General features: G+C 43.9%; 1 protein-coding gene across 1 annotated transcript in view; it reads left to right on the top strand.

Annotated features, from left to right (window-relative positions):
* CALCR (calcitonin receptor) overlaps nucleotides 1-26,216 on the top strand; it is a 58,836-nt gene that overhangs the window by 1,382 nt on the left and 31,238 nt on the right. The window contains exons 2-6 of the mRNA XM_074150739.1: nucleotides 7,752-7,905; nucleotides 9,228-9,338; nucleotides 16,235-16,347; nucleotides 20,071-20,162; nucleotides 25,143-25,269. Of these exons, the coding sequence (XP_074006840.1) occupies nucleotides 7,752-7,905; nucleotides 9,228-9,338; nucleotides 16,235-16,347; nucleotides 20,071-20,162; nucleotides 25,143-25,269 (597 nt within the window). The remainder of the gene's footprint in view (nucleotides 1-7,751; nucleotides 7,906-9,227; nucleotides 9,339-16,234; nucleotides 16,348-20,070; nucleotides 20,163-25,142; nucleotides 25,270-26,216) is intronic.

A 26,216-nucleotide genomic window follows, 5' to 3' on the forward strand; every position in this document is an offset into this window, starting at 1 on the left:
CCGTTCTTGGCAGAAGCCTTCTGCCTTGAGGTATATTGGAGTGTTCTGATATTTGTGACGTTTTGTGGCTGTTACCCATAGCCCTGCAAGGGAGGCACGTAGCCATGCGCTGGCTGGAAATCACCCACGGCCAGAGGTGTCTCTGACAGAAGGGCCTGACAGAGACCAGCTTCCTTCTGGGTTTGAACCCCGGCCAGTCTGCGCAGCCTGACAGGGGCCTTGGCAGAGAGCAGCGAGTCCTCCTAGAGTGAGCCAACGTCCACTGAAGGAACAGTTCCAGATCATTTCTCTCCCCCAGTCAAGTGACAGGGCTGTAAATATTCTGGTAACTAAAATTGTCAACGGCATTTCTGAGCGTCTGAGCTCTGACCTACAGCATGGATTTGTAGGTCAGCCCTGAAGGACTGGGCTGATCCTTGCCCTGTTGTCCACAAATCTTTTAACCCTCTCACCCATGACAGCACATGTGCAACGTTAGCTCCAGGACCAGAATTCTTTAAGAAACTCTGTGGTGAGATCTGGATCCCCTTCCTTTTAGGTATCTTTGCACCAGAGGGCTCTCCAGCTTCTGACCTCGATGGATAACTGAGCCACAGATCTCCATACATTTTCACTGTTCCAATCTCTTTATTCCTTGCTCCCACACTGCAGTAGCAATACTGTGATTTACTTAATCACCTCCTGGATTAATTTATCTTCTGGTAAAGGAGAAGCCACAGTCATAGAAGTAGACTGTGAGCGAGCTCTGATTCCTTGATGACACTTGCCAGAACACTGCTGTTAGATCAAATATGAAAAATATTTGGCATCAGTCATTTTTCCAAAAATTTCCCCACCTGTAGCTGATAGAAAACATTCATTTTTTACTTTTTTTTTTTTGTGATCTTGAACAAGGAAAGAGCGTCTTTCTTTCTCTTCCAAAAGGGCTGTTCCCACTCTGTTGGTTCTTCTAATCACTCCTCTGTTCCCCAAGCCATGAGCCCCTGGGACTGAGGAAGATACAGTAATTATCAATTATCAATAACAATTTGTGACACAAGGGTGATCTCCCACTCCTGTTCTCTGGTGGCTGGAAGCTGTTGTGAAGGAACACAACCTATGGATACCCTTGTGTTCCCCCCCCCGGGGCTTCAGGCTCTCTGTTTATGCCACTTGTCCCGCTGTAGGTGCCAGATTCATCCCATGTCTCTCCTGGAATGTTTTGTCCTAGACCCCAGTTACAAGGTGTCCACAGAGCCTGCCCCACCACAGTCTCCAGCCTTTAGACCCATCACCAAGGGATTCTGGTACTTTCTGGTAGAATCCATCTCTCTTACATATGTCATTTTTTGCATAGAATAAACAGCACTTTAGTCTTCTGTAAATAATAATTTACAGAAAAATAAAAAATAATAAATATAAATATATAAATATATATAAAAATAAATATATATTTATATATAAATATATAAAAATAAAAATAATAAATATAAATATATAAATATAAATATATAAATATAAATAATAAAAATAATAATTTGCCTTAGCCAAACAAAAACTAAAGCACCAGTTGCTCCAAAACCTATTTTAGAAATAAAACTAACTCCTTATTGTCTTCCTCTTCCATGACTTCGCTCGCTTTTGGAGGCACAATAATGACAGTGCTTACAGCATCACCAGATAGTCCTCCGCGATTCAAAGTGAATTCCATTAGAAAATTTAACTGATCATTATTTCTTAGTTAACTTTATTCCTGGTGCTCTCTACTTTTTGGTAATTATTGAGAGCCACAGAATGTGACTGAGAATTGTTTCCCCGAGTACGTGAGCCCCTGTGTGCTGGAGCAATTAGTTAATCTCTTCAGGGCACATTACTCTCCACAAGAAAGATGGAGCATCAGCACAATGTATCCAGGGGCACGGACACAGAACAAGGAGAAGGAAACAACCTTGGGTCTCTTTCCTGTGTGACTGATCAATTTTCCAAGACATTGAGAAAAGAGAGTTTTGTTCTCTGCACGATTTTGTCAAGTAAGAATTGTCGTCTAGTGCCTACAAATGGTAGTTTGGTCTTATCCTGTCAATGAGGATTGATGTGCTTTTCCCTTGGTAACTATGGGTTGCTTCAAGCTGTAAGGAAGTGGATTTGCAGGTTCTAGAGCTCTTCTCACAGAAGGAGAACTCAGGAAAGCAAGCTGCTGCTGATTGAAGGTGGTGAGAATTACTGTGAGAATCTGAGACTCGAGCTGCTCGTGGTTTCCCAAGCGAGAGAGGAATGCTGTGTCCTGTTCTACTCACCCCAGTTTCAGGGGTCATCAGGACATTTTTGTCTCCATCTTTGCTTTTTTAAAAGAATCAGAATGTTGCTATGGAGCTGATTGCCCTAAGGAGGCCTCTTGCAAGGTGATAACCAGAGCTGCAACCAAAAACCCATGAAGTCTTCTGCAGCCTTCCTTTGAGCCCGCAGTTTGCATCAGCCTATTCTGGGAGTAAAGCTTCCGTGCAAATCCCACAGTCACAGAAAACAACTGGAAGATTCGTGAGGTGCTTTTCATTACAAGTGCATTGTCTTTATCTGCCGTGGCTGATAATCTCCTGCCTCTTTAACCAGCTGCTAAAACCTGCGGTGTAACTCATATAGGATCTAACTGTGAGATAATTTCCATCCTGCTTCAACGGAAACTGAGTATGGGAAAATGTTAACATTCGGTGGTTGAGTAAAACATCTCACATCAAGGTATTTCCCCAAAGAAATTGTCTGCCGTCTCCCACCACATTTGTGATGGATAAGAAATTGCTGTTATGTTTACCGAGTGCCGTGCCCTAAGGACCTCCCTGAGGCATCACAGTCGTTTTCTTCTCTGTCCTAACACACACCAGCAGCTGTGAAAAGCAGCTCAAACGTAATCATCGAGGCATGAGGAGGGCTCTGCAACCAGCCTGACTCACGTCGAGCTCTCCCTCAAAGCGGGGGTGTGTTGAAGGATGGGAGGTGAGTGACCCACAAAGTGGTGACTGCACAGAGCAGTTTGAAAAGCGATGTACCAAATGGGCTCTCAGAATCAATAGCAAACACTTAGAGCATCCAGAAATTGAAATGTATTTTGACTGAGATCAACAATAAGTGTTGCAAAATTACTGTATTTAGTGGAAAGAGGGAAAAAACAAAAGCAAAGAAAGCTACAAATTTCCTAAATGTCCTGTGAAGTCAACAGTTAGTCTCCTTCGAGCTCCTTGATGGTGGAAGAAAAATATTTGGGGATGCTTGTTCATCATGTCCAAAGATATTTGGGGATGCTTGTTCATCATGTCCAAAATTTTGTGGAAAAAAAAAGAAGGAATTCTGTGCTTGCTCTATCTGGATTCTCTCCTGCAGAAACAGGCAGGGCCATGCCTGGGTTCATAGCAGGTGCCTGTTACAGGAACTGGGGCGCTAGTTGTTCTTTTTGATATCGTTTAATAATGAAGCCAAATTGCTTTCTCTAGATTCCTTTATTAATTCTAGGTGTAAGTGAACTCCAGCATTCCCAGCAGCCTGGTTTGGTTCTTTGTAATGATAATTCATTTCCTTATCACAGTCATTTGTCACGTGGTGGCTTGGTGGTCGTATGTATGACGTCATTTACTTGGACTTTTAGGAGTGACATCATATGTACGGCTGCTAAACTGCTGCATGGGACATCACTTAAACAGTTCTCTTCTGAAGAAGTCATACCAATCATTTTCAGGCTATGAACTCCTCCTGATTATTAAGCTGTGAGTTATTTATTTCTCTTTAATAAAGAATATTTATACATGAATGGGGCATTCCTTTATTTTATCAACATCATTTATATTTCCATCTGAAGTAACTGATGGATGGGAAGGGTTTTTAACGTGCAGTAACAGACTCTGAACATTCAGAATTTGTTCAATACTGTAGGTAGTAACCAGGTGAAAATTATTTAGTCTTGGCTTTTTTTATGGTGAAAACATGTGTTTTAAAACTTAATTCCTAAAATACCTAGATACAATCTTGAAAATGTAGTAGCAAAAGTGATTTCTACTCATTAATTCTGTGAGAGCACACACAGAGGCTCCTGGGACGTTCCCAGCCTCTCTCGTTACTGACTGAGCTTGTAGCCTCACGTAGCCCTGCCTGGGCATTGGCTACCAGTGGTTAGAGGACAGTGATCCAGAGATTTCCTTCTGCCCCCTTTGCTCTTTCCTCACCCTTGGGGTAAGGACTGCAAGAAGAACAAAACAATAACATGCAACCTCACAAACTGTGCCAAGATTTAGGTCTGACTGAGCCCCAGGAATATAAGGCTGGATCATCCTCCCCCTGGACTGATCTTGGGGAGATCAGGCTTCAGGCTCCAAGCCCCAGGGTGGTGGTGGAGGTGTGATTCTCCCACGCGTGGTAGAAAACACCAGCATTCCCCACAGAGGTTTGGAGGTTGCAAACTGCTCAGCCTCCAGCAAGCCACTACATTTATTTTTCATTAGTCTGGTAAAATGGTCATCTTATTTTAAGGTAGAAGAAAATATTGTTCAAACTTCCATGGCCAGCTTTTCAGATCTAGGCAAACAGAACTGAATAACAGCAGCCCAAGGGAAGAGCACATTTAAAGGGCATATCACAGACGAACAGCCCCAGTAACACACCTACCGGTAACCCCTTAATTAGATTTCATGCGCAAGCCATTCGATTACATCAAAAGTGCCTGGAAAGATTTGTGTGCAACTGACTTTGAATATCTGACTCTTTGCACTCGGTAATAAGATAAAAAATTTAGATAATTTAAGAGACAGCTGTAATCTAATATTATTATTCCACTCTTTCTCCAAACTTGCTTTAGATTTAGATCACTTGCCACTAAGTGATTTCCACTGACGAAGTAAATCCCATTGAGCTTTAGGGGCACAGTCTCATCCATTTTCTTAACCTCTCTGAGTGAAGCCCTGGCCCGTATGTGGGTGGCAGGAATTTTGCTGGCAGCTTCAGCTGGGCCAGGATTGCCTCCCCCAGCGACGGGAGAACGGGCAGTCATCCTGCATACGTGGCTGGGCACTTGAAGTAGTTCTGTGCCCAGTCCGAGGTGTTCATCCTGTCACCACCACAGGAACCCTCTGCCTCCAGATATGAAAGTGTTCTCATTAACCTGTACCCAACATGAGCTGACTTCTTCAGGAGCTGGATTAGTCCCTCACATACAGCAAGTTATGGAACTGACCTTTAAAAGTGTCTTCGGTCTCTGAATTGTATCTTACCCCTCAAAATCATCACCCCTAGTTACAAACTGCTCCATCTTCACTTGTTAAAAGATGTAAATAGAGCATTCCTTTTCTAATGGCGTACCGTACCTTTGATTTCAACTTACATGTTTCTGTACTGTGCCATTTTCCAGGAATGGTCAGTCCTTTCAAAAATGGTGTGTCAAAGAGGCTCCAAAAAAAGTTAGAATAAGGGGGAAGATCTGTGCAGCTGGCATTTGCCAGTTGTTTCGTATCTGTGTTGTGCTTTATTCTGTACAGATAGAGCAAATGAAACTGTGGCAGTGTTTATGGCCAGCAACGCCAGCCTTTCTGGGCTCTGGCAGTGTGAAATGATTTTCATCTTGTTTGGTCAAGCGGATCTGAAGGACAAATCATCTCCTTCCTAGAAGACAGCAAAAATAAAATAAAAGCATTGTTTCAGGGGAAGGAAAATTGGTGATGTTTTCCCAGCACAAAGCTTGTTTATGCTTCCAAAACACGCGTGTGTTCCCAAACTGGCCCAGAGAAACAGAGGGGGGGTCGAGAAGAGAGGCGAGGCCACAGAAGCCCCCCCCAGCTTTCTTTGATGATAGCGCTATTCCTCTCTCGAATGCAAACAGCTGGGAACTGAGGTGTTGTTCCAAGTAAGAGAGAAAGAAGCATGGGGTATCTATGAGTCAAGTCAGAGCAGTTCTCAGGCCTGGGGTGATAACGTGGGCACGAGGGGCTAAGACAGACCTGAGGGTACCCATGTCTGCCCTCTCCTGCACTTCCTGCTGAATTTAGGGCTTGTCTGGTTCTTAAATGATGCTCGCAGACTCCAGCTACTCCCCTCAATCTTCTCTCAGGTGAGGGAGCTGTAATACGTTTGGCTTTGCTTCTGTATTTCCTGCTCTGGCTTCCTAAATGCTTAATTTTTCACTTGGATGGCCAGATGAACGTTCCCAATGGCTTCACTGTCCAAGTATATACCTCTGTGTGCGTGTATACATACACATAAAAATTATATAAAATTGTATCTGCCAGAAAATATCTTCCTTCTTATTCCTCCCATTTTATTCCAAGTACATATTTCAGTGCAGTGAGATAAACTGCCCTCACTGTCCTCCGGTCTTCAGACAGTATCTATATACAGTTCAAAATGAAAATGTTAGTATCAAAAGAGATTAGATTAAATTAGGAAAAAATAATTGGATGTATGAGTATAAAAAGATTAAACTGAGACGGTTTGGCACAGAAGTATCAGGATACAGTAATGCCATTTTCTTTTCAACTACATCAAACACACTGTGCATTTGCTGTGTATTTTACCAAGGTTTTTTAGCTGTGCAAATGGAAAAGAAAGTCTTATATTAATGAGACATGATTGCTTGTGATGTGCAATAAAAAAAAAAGGGAAGGAACAATTTAAGAAGTAAGTTGATATTTGAACTTTCAGATCTGTTGTATTTTCAGTTTGAACAACTACAGATGGTTGCTTAAAAGATCTGCATACTAATATTTGGTGGTAAAAACATCCAGTTTGTGTGTTTGTGAGAGTCCTTAGTTTTGAAGCAGCCTGTAAATGACTCTGTGTGTGTTTGTGATGGCTTTGGTATGGTTTAGAACAGGGAAAAATAGGGTGGTACAAGGAAAGTGCTACAGCAGCATTGCTTTTGCTTGGGGGGGACAAAAGAACTAATCCTTTCCTATCACTTTCGCGCAGAGAAGTGTCCTGATAGGGGATTAGGGCAGAACAGAATTAACTAAAGCTCCACACTGTCATCTCCACCCTGGCTCACAGACTTGGGCTGTGCAACAGGGACAGAGGGAGAGAGGGATGGATGGATGGATGGATGGATGGATGGAGGGATGGAGGGAGGGAGGGATGGAAAAAAGACAAGTGACCTCTCTGTCTGAGATTTTTGCCTTCCAGGGGCAATGATCCCCGTTGCCCTGCAGGCAGCTCAGAGTGGGACAAGTCAGAAGATGCCACTTGATCAGAGAGGACCTTGTTATTCAGACTCTCAAATTTAGGTACTTAACTAAGAGCTAAGGCCGGGTAGTGAAGTGTAAACTCTCTACCTTCTGTTTCTATGACCTTAACAGTTGAAGGAGCTCAAAGCAGGTGGCGTAAGACATGAAATAATCAGTTTAAAGACTGTGGCGCTGAGGTATTTTGTCCAGGCAGCCTGGAAAGAAATCAGCACAAATGAGCAGAAATACATGGGTGTAACTTTGGGGAGATACACATTTTTTTTTACAGATCTAAGCTGTAAAATGAAGCTAAATGAAAAGATTTTGAAGACTTTATCAAGTATTTAATGGTCCTCTTGTGCCAAGAAAAAGAGCTTGGTTAAAATCTTGATTTCATAGTGACGTAAACTAGTGAAAGTTCAGCACTTGCTTTGCAAGCAGTACAAGGCCTATCATAATGCTACACATGTGCAAGTAAAAGGCCTCTGAAGAATGCAGAGAGTGTTTTCTGATCCTCACTTTTTCATTTTATCCACCTGGCTTATTCACTTGTACTAACAGTTTTTCCTTTCTGTGCAGAGAATGGTTCCAAGTCTTTCTTCTACTGTAAATTATACTGATCCTACATTAGAGCCTGTAGTAACTGAAAACTCAGTCATACGACAGAAGATAATAGATTCGCAGTTCAAGTGCTATGAGAGGATGAACAGAGCTCCTCCGTATAAGAAGAAAGGTAAAAAAGACTTTAAAAACTCTCTATATTGCCACACTTGCTTATATGGCTCTAAAGAAACATTTCCTTCTGCGTACTAACCCATAGTCCTCCTTGGCATGCAGCAGTCACACTCACACCCACTCAGCATCCCCTTTCGTGCAAAGAAAGGAAACAGCCTGGAGTGAGTCCAGGGAATGAGCAGCTCTTCCTTCTTCCCCCTGCAGACGATACCCCCGTCGTCTCCGTTTCTGGCTCAGTCTTTGCTGCTTGAATCTCTCTTGTTCTTGCTGAGGGAATGGCCTTCTCCAGAACTTTTCAGCGAGCTCACACCAAGACTTGTTTGTGGATGGTGATCTCTTAAATATAAATGTCGTTCAGTTTTCTTTGCAAAAGCTCAAGTTGCAAACATTTTCTATGCTTCTTTTTCTTTGATATTACAAAATGATTCCTAGAAGTCATTCAGATATATCGCAAAGCCAGAGAAGAACACGAGAATGCCTGAAGGAAAGATAACAAACTGCTGATAAGATGGTTAAGTGAACAAGAGCATTAGCACATTTAACTTGACAATGGAAAAATACATGTGCATAAAATCTTAGCTAATGAAGAAAAATTGTTCATAAAAATATCTTTTTTGCTATACATCTAATCTGTAAAAAATTAATTTGGAAAGTTTTATGCTTTCAACTTTTAATCCACAACTGTTTTGACTTTAAAACAGTTATTGATGCAACTTTGAGGAATTTGTAGGATCAGACCCTACATTCAAAGTTGAGTGCAACATGCTTTAAAAAATTACTTCCCAGTAAAATAAATACCACTAACATCAGATCAGCAAAAACAAATACCTTGCAGCATCTGAATCATAGAATCATGGAATGGTTTGGGTTGGAAAGGACCTTAAAGCCCTCCCAGTGCCACCCCCTGCCCTGGGCAGGGACACCTCCCACCACACCAGGTTGCTCCAAGCCCCCTCCAACCTGGCCTTGAACCCCTCCAGGGATGGGGCAGCCACAGCTTCTCTGGGCAACCTGGGCCAGGCTCTCACCACCCTCACAGCAAAGAAGTTCTTCCCCAGATCTCATCTCAATCTCCCCTCTTTCAGTGTCAAACCCTTCTCCCTCGTCCTATGGCTCCCCTCCCTGATCCAGAGTCCCTCCCCATCTCTCCTGGAGCCCCTTGAGGGACTGGAAGGCCACTCAAAGTGTAGCAATAACAAGGGATTTTATTGCAGAAAGAAAATTGTCTGCAGATGGCAATATTCCTTGGGAGGCTGGAACAGAGCGGGCTCAGGAGTGACCGTGTGTGAATTAATTACTCCATTCCTCTTAATTACCCAGGTTTGTTCTGCAACCGAACGTGGGACGGCTGGTTGTGCTGGGATGACACGCCTGCTGGAAGAATCACTGCTCAGAATTGTCCGGATTATTTCCCAGACTTTGATCCAACTGGTACGGTATTTCTTTCTATCGCCTTATCTTTCAAAGGAAGTCTTGGAAACTCAGTTTTAGTCTGTGTGCACTCCATGTGCTGCTCCCCTAATACCTGCAGAATTGGGTGCTGGGCAGCCCTGCCATCGCAGGATTCTCCCCATGACTCAGGGTCCTCATCCCCCAGTGCATGGGAGTGATGACAGAGCCACTCTCCTGCTCACTCCCAAGCCACCTATTCCCAGCTTTTCCACTTGCCCACTTGTCTCCAGGGACTTCCTCTCAACTAATTGCTCTGCTACAGCAGTGCTCTTCAAATAACACTTGGAACCATCCATGGAGAAGCACCTCACTCCACTTACTCATGCTGATTGCTGCCGAGGTCTGTAGCTCGTACAGCTGGTCGCAGACTGCTCCTTGAGGTACAGACGAGTGCTGCAGAGTCTGGTCCACAGTCTGAGAGTACTGCGGTTACTCTTTCTGCCACGCTTTAAAACGTGCAGATTTGGGAATATTTTAGTGTTCCTGTTCTCTGTACAGAGCCATGGGGGGAAAAGCCTCCTGCAGTAATTAATTTCCTGCTGTTCTTTTTGCTGCCCTGTTTAGGAACAATACTTTCGCTCTTCTGGGCTCGGTATTTTCCCTTGGCACATCCCTCTTCTTGTCAGCACCTCTGGCAGCTTCTTTGCCTGCCTCCTGGTGGGTCAGCCCTGTTTCCCTGGCTCAGGGGCAGCTCAGCATCTCCTGCCGGAGCCAGAGCCACTTTCCTGGAGGAGCTGTTGAGTTCCCCAGCGTGTGTTACAGCTGCGGCACCAAACCAGCAGGAAGCCAGCCTTTGCTTTACCCAGTCACACTGGGACTTAATAAAGTAGGAGGGAGACAAGAAATCACAGGGGGGACTGGGAGTCTTTCAACTGCTGATGGAAGTGGCTGCCACTTACAGATGGCCAAAAGCACAGGTTCAGCTGGGAATTCCGTCAGGCTTTGTGTCACAACTTATTATTTCCTTTGGTAACTTACGCCTGTTTAACAAAAAGCAGCTGGATTTTGTGCTGAGAAGCAGAAAATTCATCCTAAAGAACAATGATTTTACAAGATGGAAACCGCGGTGCCTGTCAGATTTGCTTCCCATTAAGTCTCTGTGATATCAAACCACCCCAGCATGTATTTTAGGCAGGCAAGTGACCCCATGGACTTCTGAAAGAGGTGTTTCATGCCGTGCTGCTGTGGGCTGCAGTGAGATCTGCAGGAGCACTGCATATCAACTCACTGATGGCTGTAGCTTTGAGTCCTGGAATAGAATTATGCCATACAGCTTTCTTTCTGTGCTTTGGTATTTAGGTTATTCATAACTAGAAAAGTGCTAGCACAGGATCGTCCTCCCGTCTGCTCCCATGGATGCTGCATACGAGCTCTCTATGTCTGAACCCCCAACCACATCTATGCCAAGAAGAAATTGCTAGAGTATGTTAGAAAGCAAATATGGCAAATTCACATTCTGGAGAAAAGGGCCCAGGAGCAAAATGATGGAGAACACGCTCAGTGCTCTGGTCACTTTGTGTCTGACAACTTCACTACCAGCTGCCAGATGCAGTCTCACTTGTTTCACTCAACTCACACCAGGTCATGCTAGACAGAAATCTGTGCTCTGAAAGAGGAAGGACCACGATGATAATCTCCTCTGCTTAGTAGCTGAGGCTTCCCACCCTTCTTTCTCCACCAGAGGAATCTCTACCCTGTGGAAGGAAATGAGGATCTTAAAGCTAACACCCAAACAGAAACCCCTCTCTATGAGCTGTGACAACTTTGTCCTTCTCAATAAACAACTGCTGCCTCTTCCAGCAATCTCTTTCCCACTATGACCATCACGCACAATGTGATAACGCATAAAAAAAAATCAATTTGTCTGGAAAACATACCGAGACCTACTGCTTTATCTCCAGTGACAGCAGGACACTCGTTGTCTCATCCACTCTGGCTGTGAAGCTCTGAGCAGGGCTGAGATTTATACTCTCCTGTTCAGGCAGCATGCACAGTTTCTCTTGAAACTGTGTTTTATATTCCTATTTTATCCAGGTTAATCTTTGGTGTAATCCCTTTGAAAACATCCCGGGTCACACTGAAATTGCTAGGAATTGAATTTGATAGGAATGTAGTATGTAATTCATGCCGGTAATATTCCTGCTAATAAAAAAAAAAAAAAAAAAAGGGGGGGAAATACCACATGGAGGTAATGGGCTGCTAGCAAGGCGGATTTACTGGGGCCGGCAGGAGGAGCAGGGCCTCGCCTGGGGCCATCCGCTGGCTGCTGGGTTGGTGGGAGAGGAGTCTTGTATTGCTCGCCTTCCTCCCCCGGCACGGGGTGCTGGTCAGGATTAACGTGGTGCGGTCACATACAGTGATGGAGCTGGACATGCAAGTTGTGCTGGGGCGGCCGTACCTCTTGTTCCACTGTTGCTGCCCTCCTCTGTGGCACAGAGCAGTGGTTCAGAGCAGTAGCCACCCTAGCAGGGAGCCGGCCCGGCCCAACGCTGCGTGCCAGGGCTGCGTTTAGCAAAGCTCCGCTCAGTTCTCCACTTTGTAGGGTTTCTGCCTTTGGTTCTGATTTGTAAACCAGTTACTCATAACTCTTCATAGAATCATAGAATTGTCTGGGTTGGAAGTGACCTTTAAGATCATCTAGTTCAACCATCAACCCAACTCTGATAAAAACCATCACTAAACCATGTCTCTAAGTTCTGTGTCAACTCATCTTTTAAATCTCTCCAGGGATGGTGCCTCAGCCACTTCCCTGGGCAGCCCATTCCAAGGCTTAATAACCCTTTCCATGTAAAAATTTTTCCTAATCTTCAATCTGAACCTCCCCTGGTGCAACCTGAGGTCATTTCCTCTTGTCCCATCGCCTGTTCCTTGGGAGAAGAGACCGACCCCCCCTGGCTACACCCTCCTTTCAGGGAGTTGTAGAGAGCGAGAAGGTCTCCCCTCAGCCTCCTTTTCTCCAGGCTGAACACCCCCAGCTCCCTCAGCAGTTCCTCACAAGACATGGTCTCCAGACCCCTCACCAGCTCCTTTGCCCTTCTCTGGACCTGCTCCAGCACCTTAATGTATTTTTTGAGGTAAGGGGCCCAAAACTGGACACAGCCCTCGAGGTGGGGCCTCACCAGTGCCCAGTACAGGGGGACGGTCACCTCCCGAGTCCTACTCACCACACTGTTCCTGACACAGGCCAGGATGCCGTTGGCCTTCTTGGCCACCTGGGCACACTGCTGGCTCGTGTTCAGCCGACAGTCCACCAACACCCCCAGGTCCTTTTCTGCCGGGCAGCTCCGGCCACTTCACGTGACTCCAAGAGCAGAATTTCTACAAGTGCGATTTGCAATTTGGAAGCAGATCCATATGTACCCATGAGCAATTACCTCAGGGGGTGATTGTTATGTCGTTAGCTCTCACGGCTGAGGGACAGGGAAGCCCAGCCTTGCCTCCCTGCCCTGGCAGCGGCTGGAGGGAGGGATGTCCCCTGGCCCTGGAGCGTGGATGGGGGCAGTGGAGGGGCAGCGGCACTGCGGCATCTCCGCTCTCCTCTTGTCTGAATTGCTTTGTCTTTCTTACAGAATACCTTTAGAGAAATAAGGACAAATGCTCTGTGCAGGAGAAGGGGGAACAGGTTGGGTAGCTCTTGCAGACCCTTTTGGATTGACCAGCTGTGAAGGGACTGGATTTGGGGAGCGCTGGCACAGCCTTCCCACCGCTGACCAAAGCGCACACAGCGCTCAGCCCAGTCGGTGGCCGGGCTGGCAAGAGCAGTCCCTGCGGATGAGAAACCACAGCCTGCCCCAAACCAGAGAGGGACGAGAAACCACAGCCTGCCCCAAACCAGAGAGGGAGAGACACCTTCTGGGTGGTGGCAGCAGCTCCTTCCCCTCCCTGGCTCGGGCAGGCAGGGGGGCCGCTTCCTCGGACACCCCCTCATTCAAGCGCCTTCCCAGACGAGGTCTCCTCTCCCGTCTACCCTCTCCGTGATACGCTCCTTCCCACCGGCACGGAGCCTCGGCAGGAGCAGCGTCCTGGGTGGGCAGGACCCCCAGGCACCCGCTGGAGCCCCCCCGGGGAGGGCTGGGCCCGGGAGAGCCCTTCTCTCCCTGCCACAAAAGGCAGATTTCCTGGCTCTGCCTAAAAAGCCAGATCTGGATTTCTGCTGGCCCTGTTTTCCTGCTTTTAAGTGATATCATTTAAAGAGTGATAAATAACCCAAACCTGAACTCTTTGTCCAGCTGCTTCTTTTCCCCCTGCCCGTCTGTGTATTCCTGTCCTGCTGCTCAGCAAGCGTCACAGCTGTATTTTAAGAATGAATTCTTATCCCCACAGCGCGTACTATGACTCTATTATACAGATTCCAGTTCTGCTGACTGAGGCATTCTGATGATAGTGATAATTCTTCACCTATTAGGACACTGGAATTGAAGTTTTCTAGAATCTCCATTGTACTATGTCAGATTATTTTTTCAGTTTTGAAAAAAAAATTCTAGACTATTTTACTGCAGATGTAAGTAAATCAGATGTGCTACATCAGCTTTTCCCTCATCTGCAAAACTAAGCACTACACAGGTCTGTCCAAACTATGGCAAAGAATCCAATGTCTGGTATGTGCTGAGCGTGCACTGCAACAGAGGAAAACTTCTCTCTACTTCCAGCTTATAACTCAACAATAAATAAGAAAATAGTGTTGACTCTTTTAACATCTGCTAGCTCTAGAGTTGGTCTAATTGTAAAAAAACTGATTGATAGAGCTATCGTGTTTTCTCCAGAGTTAGTGGGTTAAGAGTCTTATTATATATAAATGACTGAGGGTTTTTATGAAAATACGCCTCATAAAAGTGCTGTTGGTAGCACAAACAATACCACATGCAAAACTACTGGTCAAGCTCTTTAGACGCTTCGCTGCTCCCCTGAAGCTGCCGTTTTGGATGAGATTTCTCTCGTCCGTTTTGCTCAGACAGGGAACTTCAGAGACCCTGCACAGCTGCCTGTGAAACGCGTGACGCTGAGGTCGCTCACGTCGCACGAGGCAAATCCCACCCAAAGTTCCTCCACTTTGAATAACGTGATGCCCAAGTGGTTCCCTACCCAAGTGACGGGGTGCAGACAGAGCCTGAAAAATTAGAGTTTACGTGGTTTTTGAATAATCTTAAAGCCTAAGCTTCCATTTTGCCGTGCTGGTGCTGCCTTGCCGCCCCTCCTTACACAGTGTGTATGTTTTCAGAGTATGCTAGATTCTCCTAGGGAGAAGGTTCCCAGGTTCATCCCACACCTCCCACTGGGCAGCTGTAGAGTGACTTGCAGTAGAGCCGTGGTTGGGTTACAGACTCACAGCTTTATTTCCATGTAAAAGCACAGAACTAGTAGGAGTGTTTGACCTGTTTGGGTCACTGGGATGGGCAGAAGGGGGGCTCTTCCCCCAGCCCCACGTTCTGACAACATCACAGCGAGAAATCCGTGGGCCCTGGCTGCTTCCAGACCGGGATCAGTTGTGTTTGTCTGGCTTCAAGGACAACTGTGAGGCAACAGGTTTGTCTCTGACATGGAGAGGCCACACTGAGCTTCGGCAGAGTGCCCTCCTTGGCGCTGCGGGACAGAGATGATAGATGGGATTAGCATTATGGCATTATGCTCTAGAGCACATTAACAAAATGCGTGTGCTTTGCCGAGCGCGCGGGATAGCAGGTACGGTGTTTGTACACTCTGTTCCCTGGTAGCACAACCATTAATCTTTTATCTACGACTGAAAACTTTTTCCAGCTTTAGATAACATCTGGCAGCAAGTTCACGGGGAACATTGCTCCACAGGCAGCCCGAGATTATCCCCGACTGCAGCGATGGAAGGCGCAGATAACACGTACTGTTCCTTTTGCTGCTGGTGATGCACGTATTGATTTTCAACAAGTCCCCCAAAACAATGATTTGAGACTCACTGTAATTTTGAAAATTTGCTGTGTTCTGGAGGATTGTCTTTTTTTGTCTTCTTTTTTTTTGCAGCGGCACTATATGAAGTGTATTTCTCGTCAGAGAAAGACAGCCCAGCCCCTACAGTCCTTACCTGGTCAATATGATCAACTGCTTTTTTTAGGGTGTATAGAGGGCATACGAGTCTTCCAAATTAATAGAATCATTAATCATCAGAGCTGATTAATAAAAACAAATGCAAACGTTGACCACAAAAAATGAAAAATGTGTATGTTCAGATAGTAATTGGCTCTGTAAGTGTGTATCGACTGGAAATGCTGATAATCTATGTATAAAGCCAATAAAATTGTAAAGCTAGAATAGGCAAAGGGAAGTCAAGGTACGCTTTTTAGACTATTTTAAGTCAGACTTGAAAAACTGTGGTTTTCATAAATAAACAGCTGTGTCACTATCTAGGAAAACATCAAATAAGTTAAGTTTCTGATCTTACCCATCCTTTGTTACTGGGGCACACTTTCCAGTGGTTCCCACGTGGCTAATGCTTAAGGAGAGGCCAAAAGCGCTGGTCTGAAACTCTGCACATTGCCTTCAGGTTCTGACATTGCTTTCTCTTCCACCAACATCTTCCAAAAGCCTCTGTAAATGGATTATTATCACATTACTGCTTGCATCTGAATGAAGGCTGTGTATATATACTTTACTGTGTATATATACTTTACTGTGTATATGTACTTTACTGCATTGATCCAAGACGAGAGGAGACAGGTGAATAACACGTACACCATCAGATAAATCTCTGAGAAACTATCCCAAACCAGACAAATGTATATTAATTGCACAAGTTGAAAATCCTTTACACAGGCATTTTATTTCCAAACATAAACATTCTTTCTTATGGATTTTATAATGTGTAATATGCATATGCTAAAATAACTATTATTGCAATTTATCACCAGAGAGGGCTTCAAAATACTGTGATGAAACTGGAAACTGGTTCCGGCATCCTGAGAGCAACCGAACTTGGTCCAACTACACCCTGTGCAATTCTTTCACCTCGGAGAAGTTGAAGGTACGCTATGGGTGAAAAGGCAGGGATTGTTTGGGAATGGCTTTGGGCTGGGCTAGCAGTAAGACACATATGAGAGAGGTCAGAATAGTCCTCATCTTTTAGCTTTATTTATTTCACAAGAATTTAAGTGCATTGTACTCGTGATTTTAGCTCATGAAAGTTACATGATGAGTGCTGCAACCTAAATACAGGTTTGCTACGGGGTGGATGATTTAGCAGCAATTCATGCAACAAGTTTTGCACTATTTTACAAATGCATTTTTTAATTCCTATTATTTTCCCTGATTGTCCAACAGTTACTAAATGATCCTTTAGAATTTCAATTTTGCATTCTGTAACAAGTATCTTCCAAGCTGTTGATGTCTTCTCTGTAGGGCTAGAAATATTAAGTTAATATTATTTTTCATAAGCAAACAATACCACCCTGTACTTACTCACTTTGAAAAGAAGTATTTGAGAAGGTACCATTAATCAAGAAAATCCTCCGAGCCTGAACACATTTAACTTTAGCAGTTTGACTGAAGTCATCGAGACTATTTAAAATAATGAATTTGCATCAATATTTCCAAAATCAAGTTGCTAAGCTGAAAGAGGAAAGGTAAATAAAAAAGCACCAAAAGAAACAAGGAGAGGGAAATCTGAGAGAAGCTTAAAAAAATTAAGTTAGGGAAGCTCATGAAAATAAATATTTCTCCAATGTGAGTGGAGCTCCAGGAAAATCTGATTACAGATTTGTGACAGAATAATTTGTGACTGTTTGGAATTGTGGAAGGAAAAGAGTCAAAAAGTGATTTGATTTGGGGTTTGTGTTGGAGGATCTCTTTTTATGCAGCCAAAAACCAGTATGTGGCTATATTTAATAATGATCCAGCCCAAAGGGCCTTGGAAAAGTCTACAGGACTAGGCAGGAGGTGAATTCTAAAAGTTTTTGCAGTGTGAGGAACCGTCATGATAAAATAGGGCTCACCTATGTGACAAAGAGAATAATAGTAGCAGTCTGAGCTCACAGAGGCATTAAATGGAAGCACCATAAAAATATAATTTTTCCAGATGTTGGCCCATGTAGGGAGGCAAAAAATGTAGTTCTGTTACCTATTACCCGTGCCTTCCAGAAGAAGAGTTTTGAACATCATTCAAGCAAAGTGCAGATAGAACACAAAGGAAAATTATACGTACATCGAGATTCTTCTGAAACCAAAAATACTCGAAAATGCAAGAACAATCTGTCTTTACAGAAATGCCAAGTTAGATTATGACCTTTAATCCGAGTCCTCAAAACTAGGAGTATGCTTCATTTGTAGGCTCTTTCCGTGTACCTATGGATAATATAATTAACTGAGTAGGAGGTGTTCCTAGTAGAGAATTCTCGTTCCTCAATTGAAGAATTCTAGGGGACACACAAAAAAAAAAAAAAACCACACCAAAACATTTAAATGTTTTAGAAGTTAGAAATTTTGTAAGCCCAGGGTGAAAAAAATCTGCATAAGCTAAGAATGTGATGAGTCAGCATGTTGCAAGTCCTGTATGTCCGAAGGGACATGACAGATTGCCATTTCAAAGAGTGCAGAAATTAATAAGATAGTGCGTTGTTTGTTTGAAGGGAAATGGAAGCACCAATGTGCTGCACTTCTGAGTCAGATCACTTAAAAAAAACCCGTATTGCAGCCAGTTCTTAAAAATGCAGTGACAGACCTTACGCTTCTTTAGCTGACAGTTCAGTCCATTCTGATCTGTCTTCACTTTTACATTTGGAAAGCTTTTTTCGAGCAGTTACCATAGTAATTTTACATGAAGTAATCAAAAATGCTGTTGCTGAGTCTCAGATACACAGTTGAACCGATTTAGCAGTTGTACGCTGAAAGGTAGAGGGTGTGAATAACCCCAGGTCCTCTGGGGTGGACTCAGACTTGTGTGTAGCTCTCTGGAAGCCCTTCCTACACCTCGCTGGTTCAGGTGAGGGTTGTGTATGGGACAGGCAGCAAAACAACGTATTTTTGAACAGTTCGTCTGTATTCAGGCTTAAAAATTTTATCAATCTAATATCACGAAAAAACATTGCAATGACTGATGAAGCAGAAGAAATGTCAGGGGCACACAGGTTAAAACCTCTCCCACTGCTCTGTGTTCAGAAAGTGCCTCATCCTAGACAGTTCTAGGATCCTATGATCTTCTCTGCACTCTGGGCTTCTCTCTCTGGGGCTGCTGGTGCCCTCAGAAAAAGTTGTCAGGTGTTTGTCCTCACTGGCAATGATGTGGTCACACTTTGTGAAGGAAAAGTAGGGAACCTAGGGTATCTGCAGTTAATATGCATAAACTTCCATAACTTGGGGAATGATATTTACGTTCAGGTCATGACTGTTCTGCATGTTCAGGATGATGTCAGTGTGGCTTTGGTTTAAATCTGAATCAGGCCACCACCACTTAGGTTAACGAAAGCAGGACCTGATTCCAAAGTCGTCAAATGACTGAAGAACAAACTAAATAAGATGTGCACCTATCCTTAGAGGAATGGCTTTGTTTTCTGAATTGTATTCATATTTGCTTTCAAACGAAAGTCTAAAATTACTCAGAAACACCACAAAAATGTGAGTGGCAAAACTTAGGGCTACAGAAAGCAATTCATCTAATCGTTGAAAAAAAGGAAAACTGCTCATGGACAACAAAAGAGAAATGAATGAAGTAGAGGAACTAAGACCTCCTCTCTAGTCTGCTTTTTCAGGAGAGGCTGGTACTACATTAGGGCTTTTGGAACAGAAGGCAGTGGTGGAGCCTAGCACACCGTTTAGCCTCCTGCTCTCTGCTGGCAGCTGGGGGATGCTTTAGAGCTTGGCTGAGACCAAAGGATGGCATTTAAATACTGCAGCATCCTGGAGCCCAAGAGCTTAATGCCTTTCCCTCAGTGCCTTTCCTGATGATACCCAATGTTGTGTTGGCTTTTTGGCTGTCATTCCACAGTAAGCCAACGATTCAGAGAACTGACCAGGAGGACTCCAGTTCCATTTCCAGTTCCGAGCTCAGCATTGTGTAGGCAGGGTTTAGATCATTTGTCCCTCAGTGTGGCACCCCACTTTCTTCTCTTTTAAAGCTCATATGGCGTCTTCTTCTCCCCTCAGTTATGGGAGGTCCTTCTGGAATCCCTCACTATTATCTGAAAGACCTAAGTATCACCTGGAAACTTAGAGATTTCTCTGCATCAGGTCGCTGATGAATATGTTGAACAAAAGCAAGCCCCAATCCCAGTCCCGAGGGCACCTAACCACTGACTCATCCCCACAAGTGACCATAAGCTTTTGCTCCCTGTTGTTTAAGCTGCTTTCAAACCATAAAAGCTTTCTACTAATCCTACGGCAACCTAGTTTCTTTAAGTTCGGGGTTTTTTTATGTGGAAATTTGTCATAGGCTTTTTGAAAATCCAAATGTATTACATCTGCTGTGCTCTCCTAGGGCTAGGGACAGTTAGTGATGCACAGTGTGAGCAGGGATCTTGCCAGTTCCTTCAGTGCAGCAGAAACAGCTCAACTCGTGTAAGAAACACTTATCTCATCTTTGGACCATGAGTCATGCTATTTAATAGATTGCCAATATTTAAAGTGTAATGAAAAGGAACCTTTGAAAGAAAAGAAATAGAAAATGGGAGGTTTATTTTGTGGATTCTTCCTCAATGAGAAAAAAATAGTGTCTGCAAATTGTTCACGTTTGCCTTTTCTTTTTGTTAAATTGCAGATGGCGTTCATACTTTATTACATGGCGATCGTTGGCCATGCTTTGTCTATAACATCCCTGTTGATTTCCTTGGCAATTTTCTTCTATTTCAAGTAAGTGTTTCTTACAGACATTCTCTCTTCTTTCCCTGAGGGATCTCAAGTGGTTACCAAAGAAAAGCTTGGAAGGGGACATGGCAGTGAGAAACAGCTCTCCTGAGCGCCTTTTACTCCTAGACAGGTATCCAGGGCATCGGTTTATGACCAGAGAGGGAAATGCTCACCATCAGCAAAGTGTATCTGGAGATAAGTGCAAAGTGATCTAAAAGGACAGGTAAAGTTTTCCAACTTTACCTGCATAAAGGTTTCCAAGGATACAAATGCGCAATCCCCACACTGCACGCTGGGGAACAAAGTGAGAGCAGTATGAGAAACAATTACAAATGCTTCTGAACAGGTAACGCACACAATTGCAACACAATTGACTTTAATTGCCAAAAAAACTTACCTCATTCAAGAATACAGAAAACCCTCAAACTCTCCAAAGAATGTATAATTCTTTGAGCAATCAATAATACAAAGAAAATGGAACACAGAAAATCTTTTTTTCTTCACAAGCTTCTTTAGAGTTTAAGAAAGAATAGTTGCACGATAATGGCAACCTGTGGTAATTAAAAGTCTGTCACTGTTGTCATTGCAAGATTAAACTTTTTCAAGATTGTAATTTAGCCTGCAGGAAATTATTTCAAGCTAAAATTATGCTAGAACACAAATAGCCCTGTGTGAGAGTATTTTTAAGCTTCTTTCTACGTGAATGTCAACAGATTCGAACCCTTGACAAGCATCCAAACCACAATTCTTTGCTTCTTTATCATCATCCTCATAGAAAGATAAATTATATTCTTTTGTTTATTCATCAATCTATTTCATCAGCTCAAAGACATATTTTCAATCCAGAAGTGTAGAATACTTTTAGGGATTAATTATGTTTCTGATAGACAGATAAAGAGCATGACTTTTATATACAGGTCAGAATTTATCATTTGTTTTTATTTAGTTGATGTTTCTAGAAAAATGAAAGCCAAAAATAAGCCCAATTCAAATTTAACAAATATATTAAATGCATTTTTTTCATATCTTAGTGACCAAAATAGTAACTGTGAATTATGAGCGGCTTTTAAATTAGTACCTTCCCACTCATGCCAAGCCATGAGTCCCTTATTTTCAAAACGACCAGGATTCATTCTCCGTAGAACCTTTATTTCCCAAATCACTTTTTCACACTGAAATTTCCAAGTCTAAAAAGGGGAAAATTTTTCATATTTTCTATTCCTTTATCTTGCAGCCTTAACTTAAAACGAAGGGTATTTCTGTAAACATTCAGCTATGCCTTTTTGTCACCTCTAAGGTCAGGGAATCGCAATGAAGTGCACCCAGTGCATTTTCTATCATGACCATTTAGTTTTAAACATTTACTATGACTCTTTTAGTACAGAGTTTTTATGTGTCTAAACTAACTGGCATTTGTTAGTGTCTTTAAATGGGTAGATTTAATGTTTTGCAGCATAAACTTCAATACAATGCGACAAACTTTACCTGCTGGATTATCAGCTGATTATCTGAACCGGATAACTTCATTATCTGAATTTCTGAGATGTGGTCTTTTGGCCGCAAATACATATATGAAGATTTGTAGACTCAATCAGTACATAGCAAACACAAAACTCCAGCTTACACATGCATAGTAATTGCATAAATTTGGGGATAAATGGAACCTTTTGCTGAACCCCCACCTCTAGTGCACGAGGGACGGTTGCTTGCTCTAAACACCTGCAGTGGAAGGTGCTCCACAAAACCTCAGATTCCTTGTGCTGGTGCTTAAATCAGTTCTAGCCTCAGAGTCCATGTGTTATTTAATCTAAATCTTCCATGAGGCACCTTAGCCTATTTCTGGTCCCAATGTTGACCTGTATGTACTACATATCTATGAATACGTTCAGGTTGTGTGCCTTCTAATAGTATTTTTTTTTAGTAACATTATGCAAAGCTGCTCCCTGGTTCCTTCATCTGCTGCCGGTCCCTGGAAAGGTACACCATGGATGAGGGTGTCCCTACAGGCTGGAAAAGGGTATGCTAAGTAAATTGAGAGGCCAGGAGAAGTGGCATAAATCTTAGGGCTATAGAGTTAGGTGTCTGTGCCTCAGCTGCCAGACAGGAGGGGTAGTAAAAGGACAAGCCCCCAACATCACCACCACCAAGAGCGAGTCTAGGAAACACAGGAAAATGCAATGGTTGGACTTGGCATAGACTATAGGAACCTGTAAGATTACAAGCTCAAAATAAGAGGATCCAAAATACAGGTTGTGAATTCTGCTGATTTCCAGAGAGGCAGTTTGATGACTGTGATAACATGCCATAGTCAGATACAGAGACAGCTAGAAACTCCGCCCAATGGACTGATGAACTCCCTTCCCATCTATGTGAAGATAAAGAGCACAAAACCACAGCCACAGTAGTGCTTTGAGGAAACTGGGAAGAGCACAGTTTAATCTGATTTGGAATCCTATACTGAGACTTCAGAGTTCTTTGGGTCAGTAAAGACGGGATCTACTTAAATTGACTACCCAAAATGGACCAAGAAGGTGATTGTTTGCTGCGAGCGAGGCAGGATCTGGCTGTCTGACTCATCTCAGCTCTGAGTCATGGGCAACCGCCATCCTGACCCGTCCCAGACCGCGCCGAGAGACTCACCTTTGCAGCAGCCTTCCAGGTAGTAACACACATCCTCCGCTCTGTCCTCCACCAGCTCTTCCTCTTCCATGACTAATCAGTGACACAAAGGTTACAGGAAGAAGTAGAGAAAGAAATTAAAATGAAGTGCTGCAAAATGGGAGGACAGAGAGGAAGCCAAGCTATGATCTTTAGACAGAGAGAATAAAGCTGTATGGGAGCAGGGTTCACGGTACTTGTTCACGGTTGTTTTCTATCATCTGCCTATGACAGCGATAGATTATTTGACCTTCAACAGGAGGCAAGCTGTCAATCAGTCAGATAGCAAGAAGTGGTTTCAGGGCCATATCATAGCCTTTGACTGTAGAGGCAGCAAAAAACAGACTGCAGAGGTTTCTGTTTCCCACATATACGTCTTTGCTGGCAGAGATTTATTTTTCTTTCAGTTTTGGGTATCGAGATTCATAATGATCTGGCATCACAGATGTTGCAGTACTTTCAGCAAGGAATCCTGGATCAGTAGTGGTGAGCATCACTAAGCAATACAGGCTCACAGCAGGAGACAGAGCGTTCATAAAACAGTGTCTGTCATGGTTTAACCCCAGCCAGCAACTAAACAGGGGAGAGAATTGGAAGGGTAAAAGGGAGAAAACTCTTGGGTTGAGATAAAGACAGTTTAACAGGTAAAGCAAACACCGCGCATGCAAACAAAGCAAAACAAGGCATTAACTCACTCTTCCCACGGGCAGGCAGGTGCTCAGCCATCTCCAGGAGAGCAGGGCTCCATCAGCGTAACAGTGACTTGGGAAGACACCATCATTCCAAACATTCCCCCTTCCTTCTTCTTCTGGATTTGTGATGGGAGCAAACACAGATGGAGTAAGCACAAGAACACAGTGTAGGAAAAATAGCTCCAAAGAGTGGTCTGTTTGCCCATTGTGCTGTCCTACAGCAGATAAACTGAAAGTGCACCTAGCCCAATGTCTGGTGCTCAACAATTGCCAATGGCTGATGCTAAAGGAAGCATATAACATCAGGGCAAGTGTAAAGAGATACTCTCATTCCTAGCCCCCAGGACCTCCATCGCATGGACATTCTGAACCAAAGAACGTGTCTTGGTAAACAAAGAGGTCAATAAAGGTGATGAGGATTTCAGGATGATGATGACCGTGACCAGAAAGATGACCTCAAGCCAAAGGAAGAATTCCTTCCAATGACTCAGAAAACAGGTTTAAGGAGAACTAAGAATAAGTGGCAGGTGGCCAAAGACCTAAAAAAGGAAAATTACTAAATAAACAAACAAGCAAAATAAGCAGAAAAGAGTTGAGTTGGTTAGATTCACTCTCTGTGTTTAAAGAAAGTGCCTTCTGCATTAACGTCCACACGCAGAGCATCAGGAAGCCACAGCCTGTGCTCCCTTCCAGGCTGCAAAAGACCCCTGGTGCCGAGGAGGAGGTTTACCTCCGTGAGAGCGAGACTTTCTGTTAGCTGGGTTCTCCTACCTGGTTTTTTTTTGCCTGCTTGCTCTCAGTGACCACTGAGCACAGACATCACAGCATTATCTAACAACATCATTGCCTTTCTGCAGTCGCCTCCTGCCAGCCCAGGCTGTGCTGGGGTGTCACTCTCTGCGTCAGGAGCAGCCGAGGTGGTGGCAGGAGGATTCGGGCAGGAATTGGAAAGGTGGTTCAGGTCTGAAACCGCAGTCATGATTTGGTTGCACAAGAATTCTGCGAACTTCTCGTGTGAAACTCTGTCTACCCACAGCAGCAGGAATCCTACCCTCCTCCAAGTCATCTGTTCAGAAAAGCCTCGCTCCTTCTGAGCAGGAAAACAACGTCTGGCTGGGGAGCTCAGCTGGAGTGAGAAACACGCAGGATACCAACCCAAATCTCCCTGGAATTTAAGGGGATTCCTGCCCAGAGTTCCCATCCTGTCTCGCCATTAATTCCTAAAGTAGCAAATAATTTTCATCTGAATATTTGAGAAATTGAGTCTCCAGAGAACAGTTACTTATAAAGCAATATTCCTGATGTTCATTACTTGTATCATACACGTCTAATAATTCTCAGGGTTCTGTTTCACCACTTAATATCTCAATTACCATGAAATGAAGAAAGGCATCAGGGACTGAGAATGGAGCCGGATGGCTCTTTACAACATGGTCTAAAAAGCGTGTGGTGATAAACAGGTGTAAAAACAAACCCAAAAATTTGTGAGAGGTTATGGCTGCAATGCAAAGCATCTATTTTCCGATAGCGCCTTGCCAAAAGGCATTCTTGAGATACTGTTGCCAGGAAGAGCTTGTTAAAGTGACATCAGAAGAAAAACACTAATTTACGACCTCTGCTACATGTTTTTCAGGAGCCTCAGCTGTCAAAGGATAACACTGCATAAGAATTTGTTTTTTTCTTACGTGCTGAACTCGGTGTTTACAATCGCCCACCTCATTGCTGTCGTGCCTAACCCCGGCCTTGTGAAAAGGGATCCTGTAAGTACGGCATGGCTCCTCCCAGCCTAACACCCGGGTACGATGAGCACGGCCACGGGGAAACCGGGCATCCCCACTCACCAGCTGGTGAGACGCGCGTGGAGGGTGCAGACTCTGAGAATTTCGCTCAGCCTAGCTCAGATCTTTCACCGAGCAATAAAAATCTTTGAATTCGGTACAAAAGGGAGAAGCCTTAGCCTTCCTCCAGCCAGCCCGCCCATACCAACATGTGTCCCCACTGCTCTCAGCAGGAACGATGTGACGCTTCGCAACAAACCCCCCAAAGGGACGGATGCCCTTGGTGGCCAGCTGTCCTTTCTCACAGACACACACCGGGGAGGGGCAGGGATGGAGAGGGGTACAGCTTTTTTCAAAATCCCCCCAAAAGATCTATTTGCTGTATTTTTTTATCTTGGGAGGTGGTAAATCAAGGTAATGGCTCGTTTCACCGCTCTTAGGGAGTGACAGAAACTGTGCCAGCCCCTCATCCGGTAAATGTGTGGGGCAGATCTTGGTCAGAGCACTTGCATTGCGCTCACCGTCGTTACAGCAGCCCTGGCTGAGGCGAAATTAATGTGAGCCTGGGAATCTCTCAAGTTATGTCACAACACTCATCAGCTTGTCTTCTAATAACATCGCTCAGTTTACGGTTCAACCATTTATCTGCTTCTAATTTTGTGAAAGCAATTAAACATTAGCACCTGATATTATCTGATCAGGTGTGTGTCTCTCAAATGTGTGCTGGTTAAGTAAGCTAATTAAAGCTTACTGGTTAAGTAAGCTAATTAAAGCAGGAAATACAGAGACTAAAGAAAACATCACCAGTCCCAGGGACCATCTGGGGATTAAAAAATAGAAGAGCAGAAGAATAATTAAAAAATCACACATTTTGTTTTTCTTACTGCATAGTATCATACGTATGTAGCCTGTGCGAGAGATGCAGTGAA

This window comes from Numenius arquata, chromosome 7, assembly GCF_964106895.1.
Source record: "Numenius arquata chromosome 7, bNumArq3.hap1.1, whole genome shotgun sequence".
Lineage (NCBI taxonomy): Eukaryota > Metazoa > Chordata > Aves > Charadriiformes > Scolopacidae > Numenius > Numenius arquata.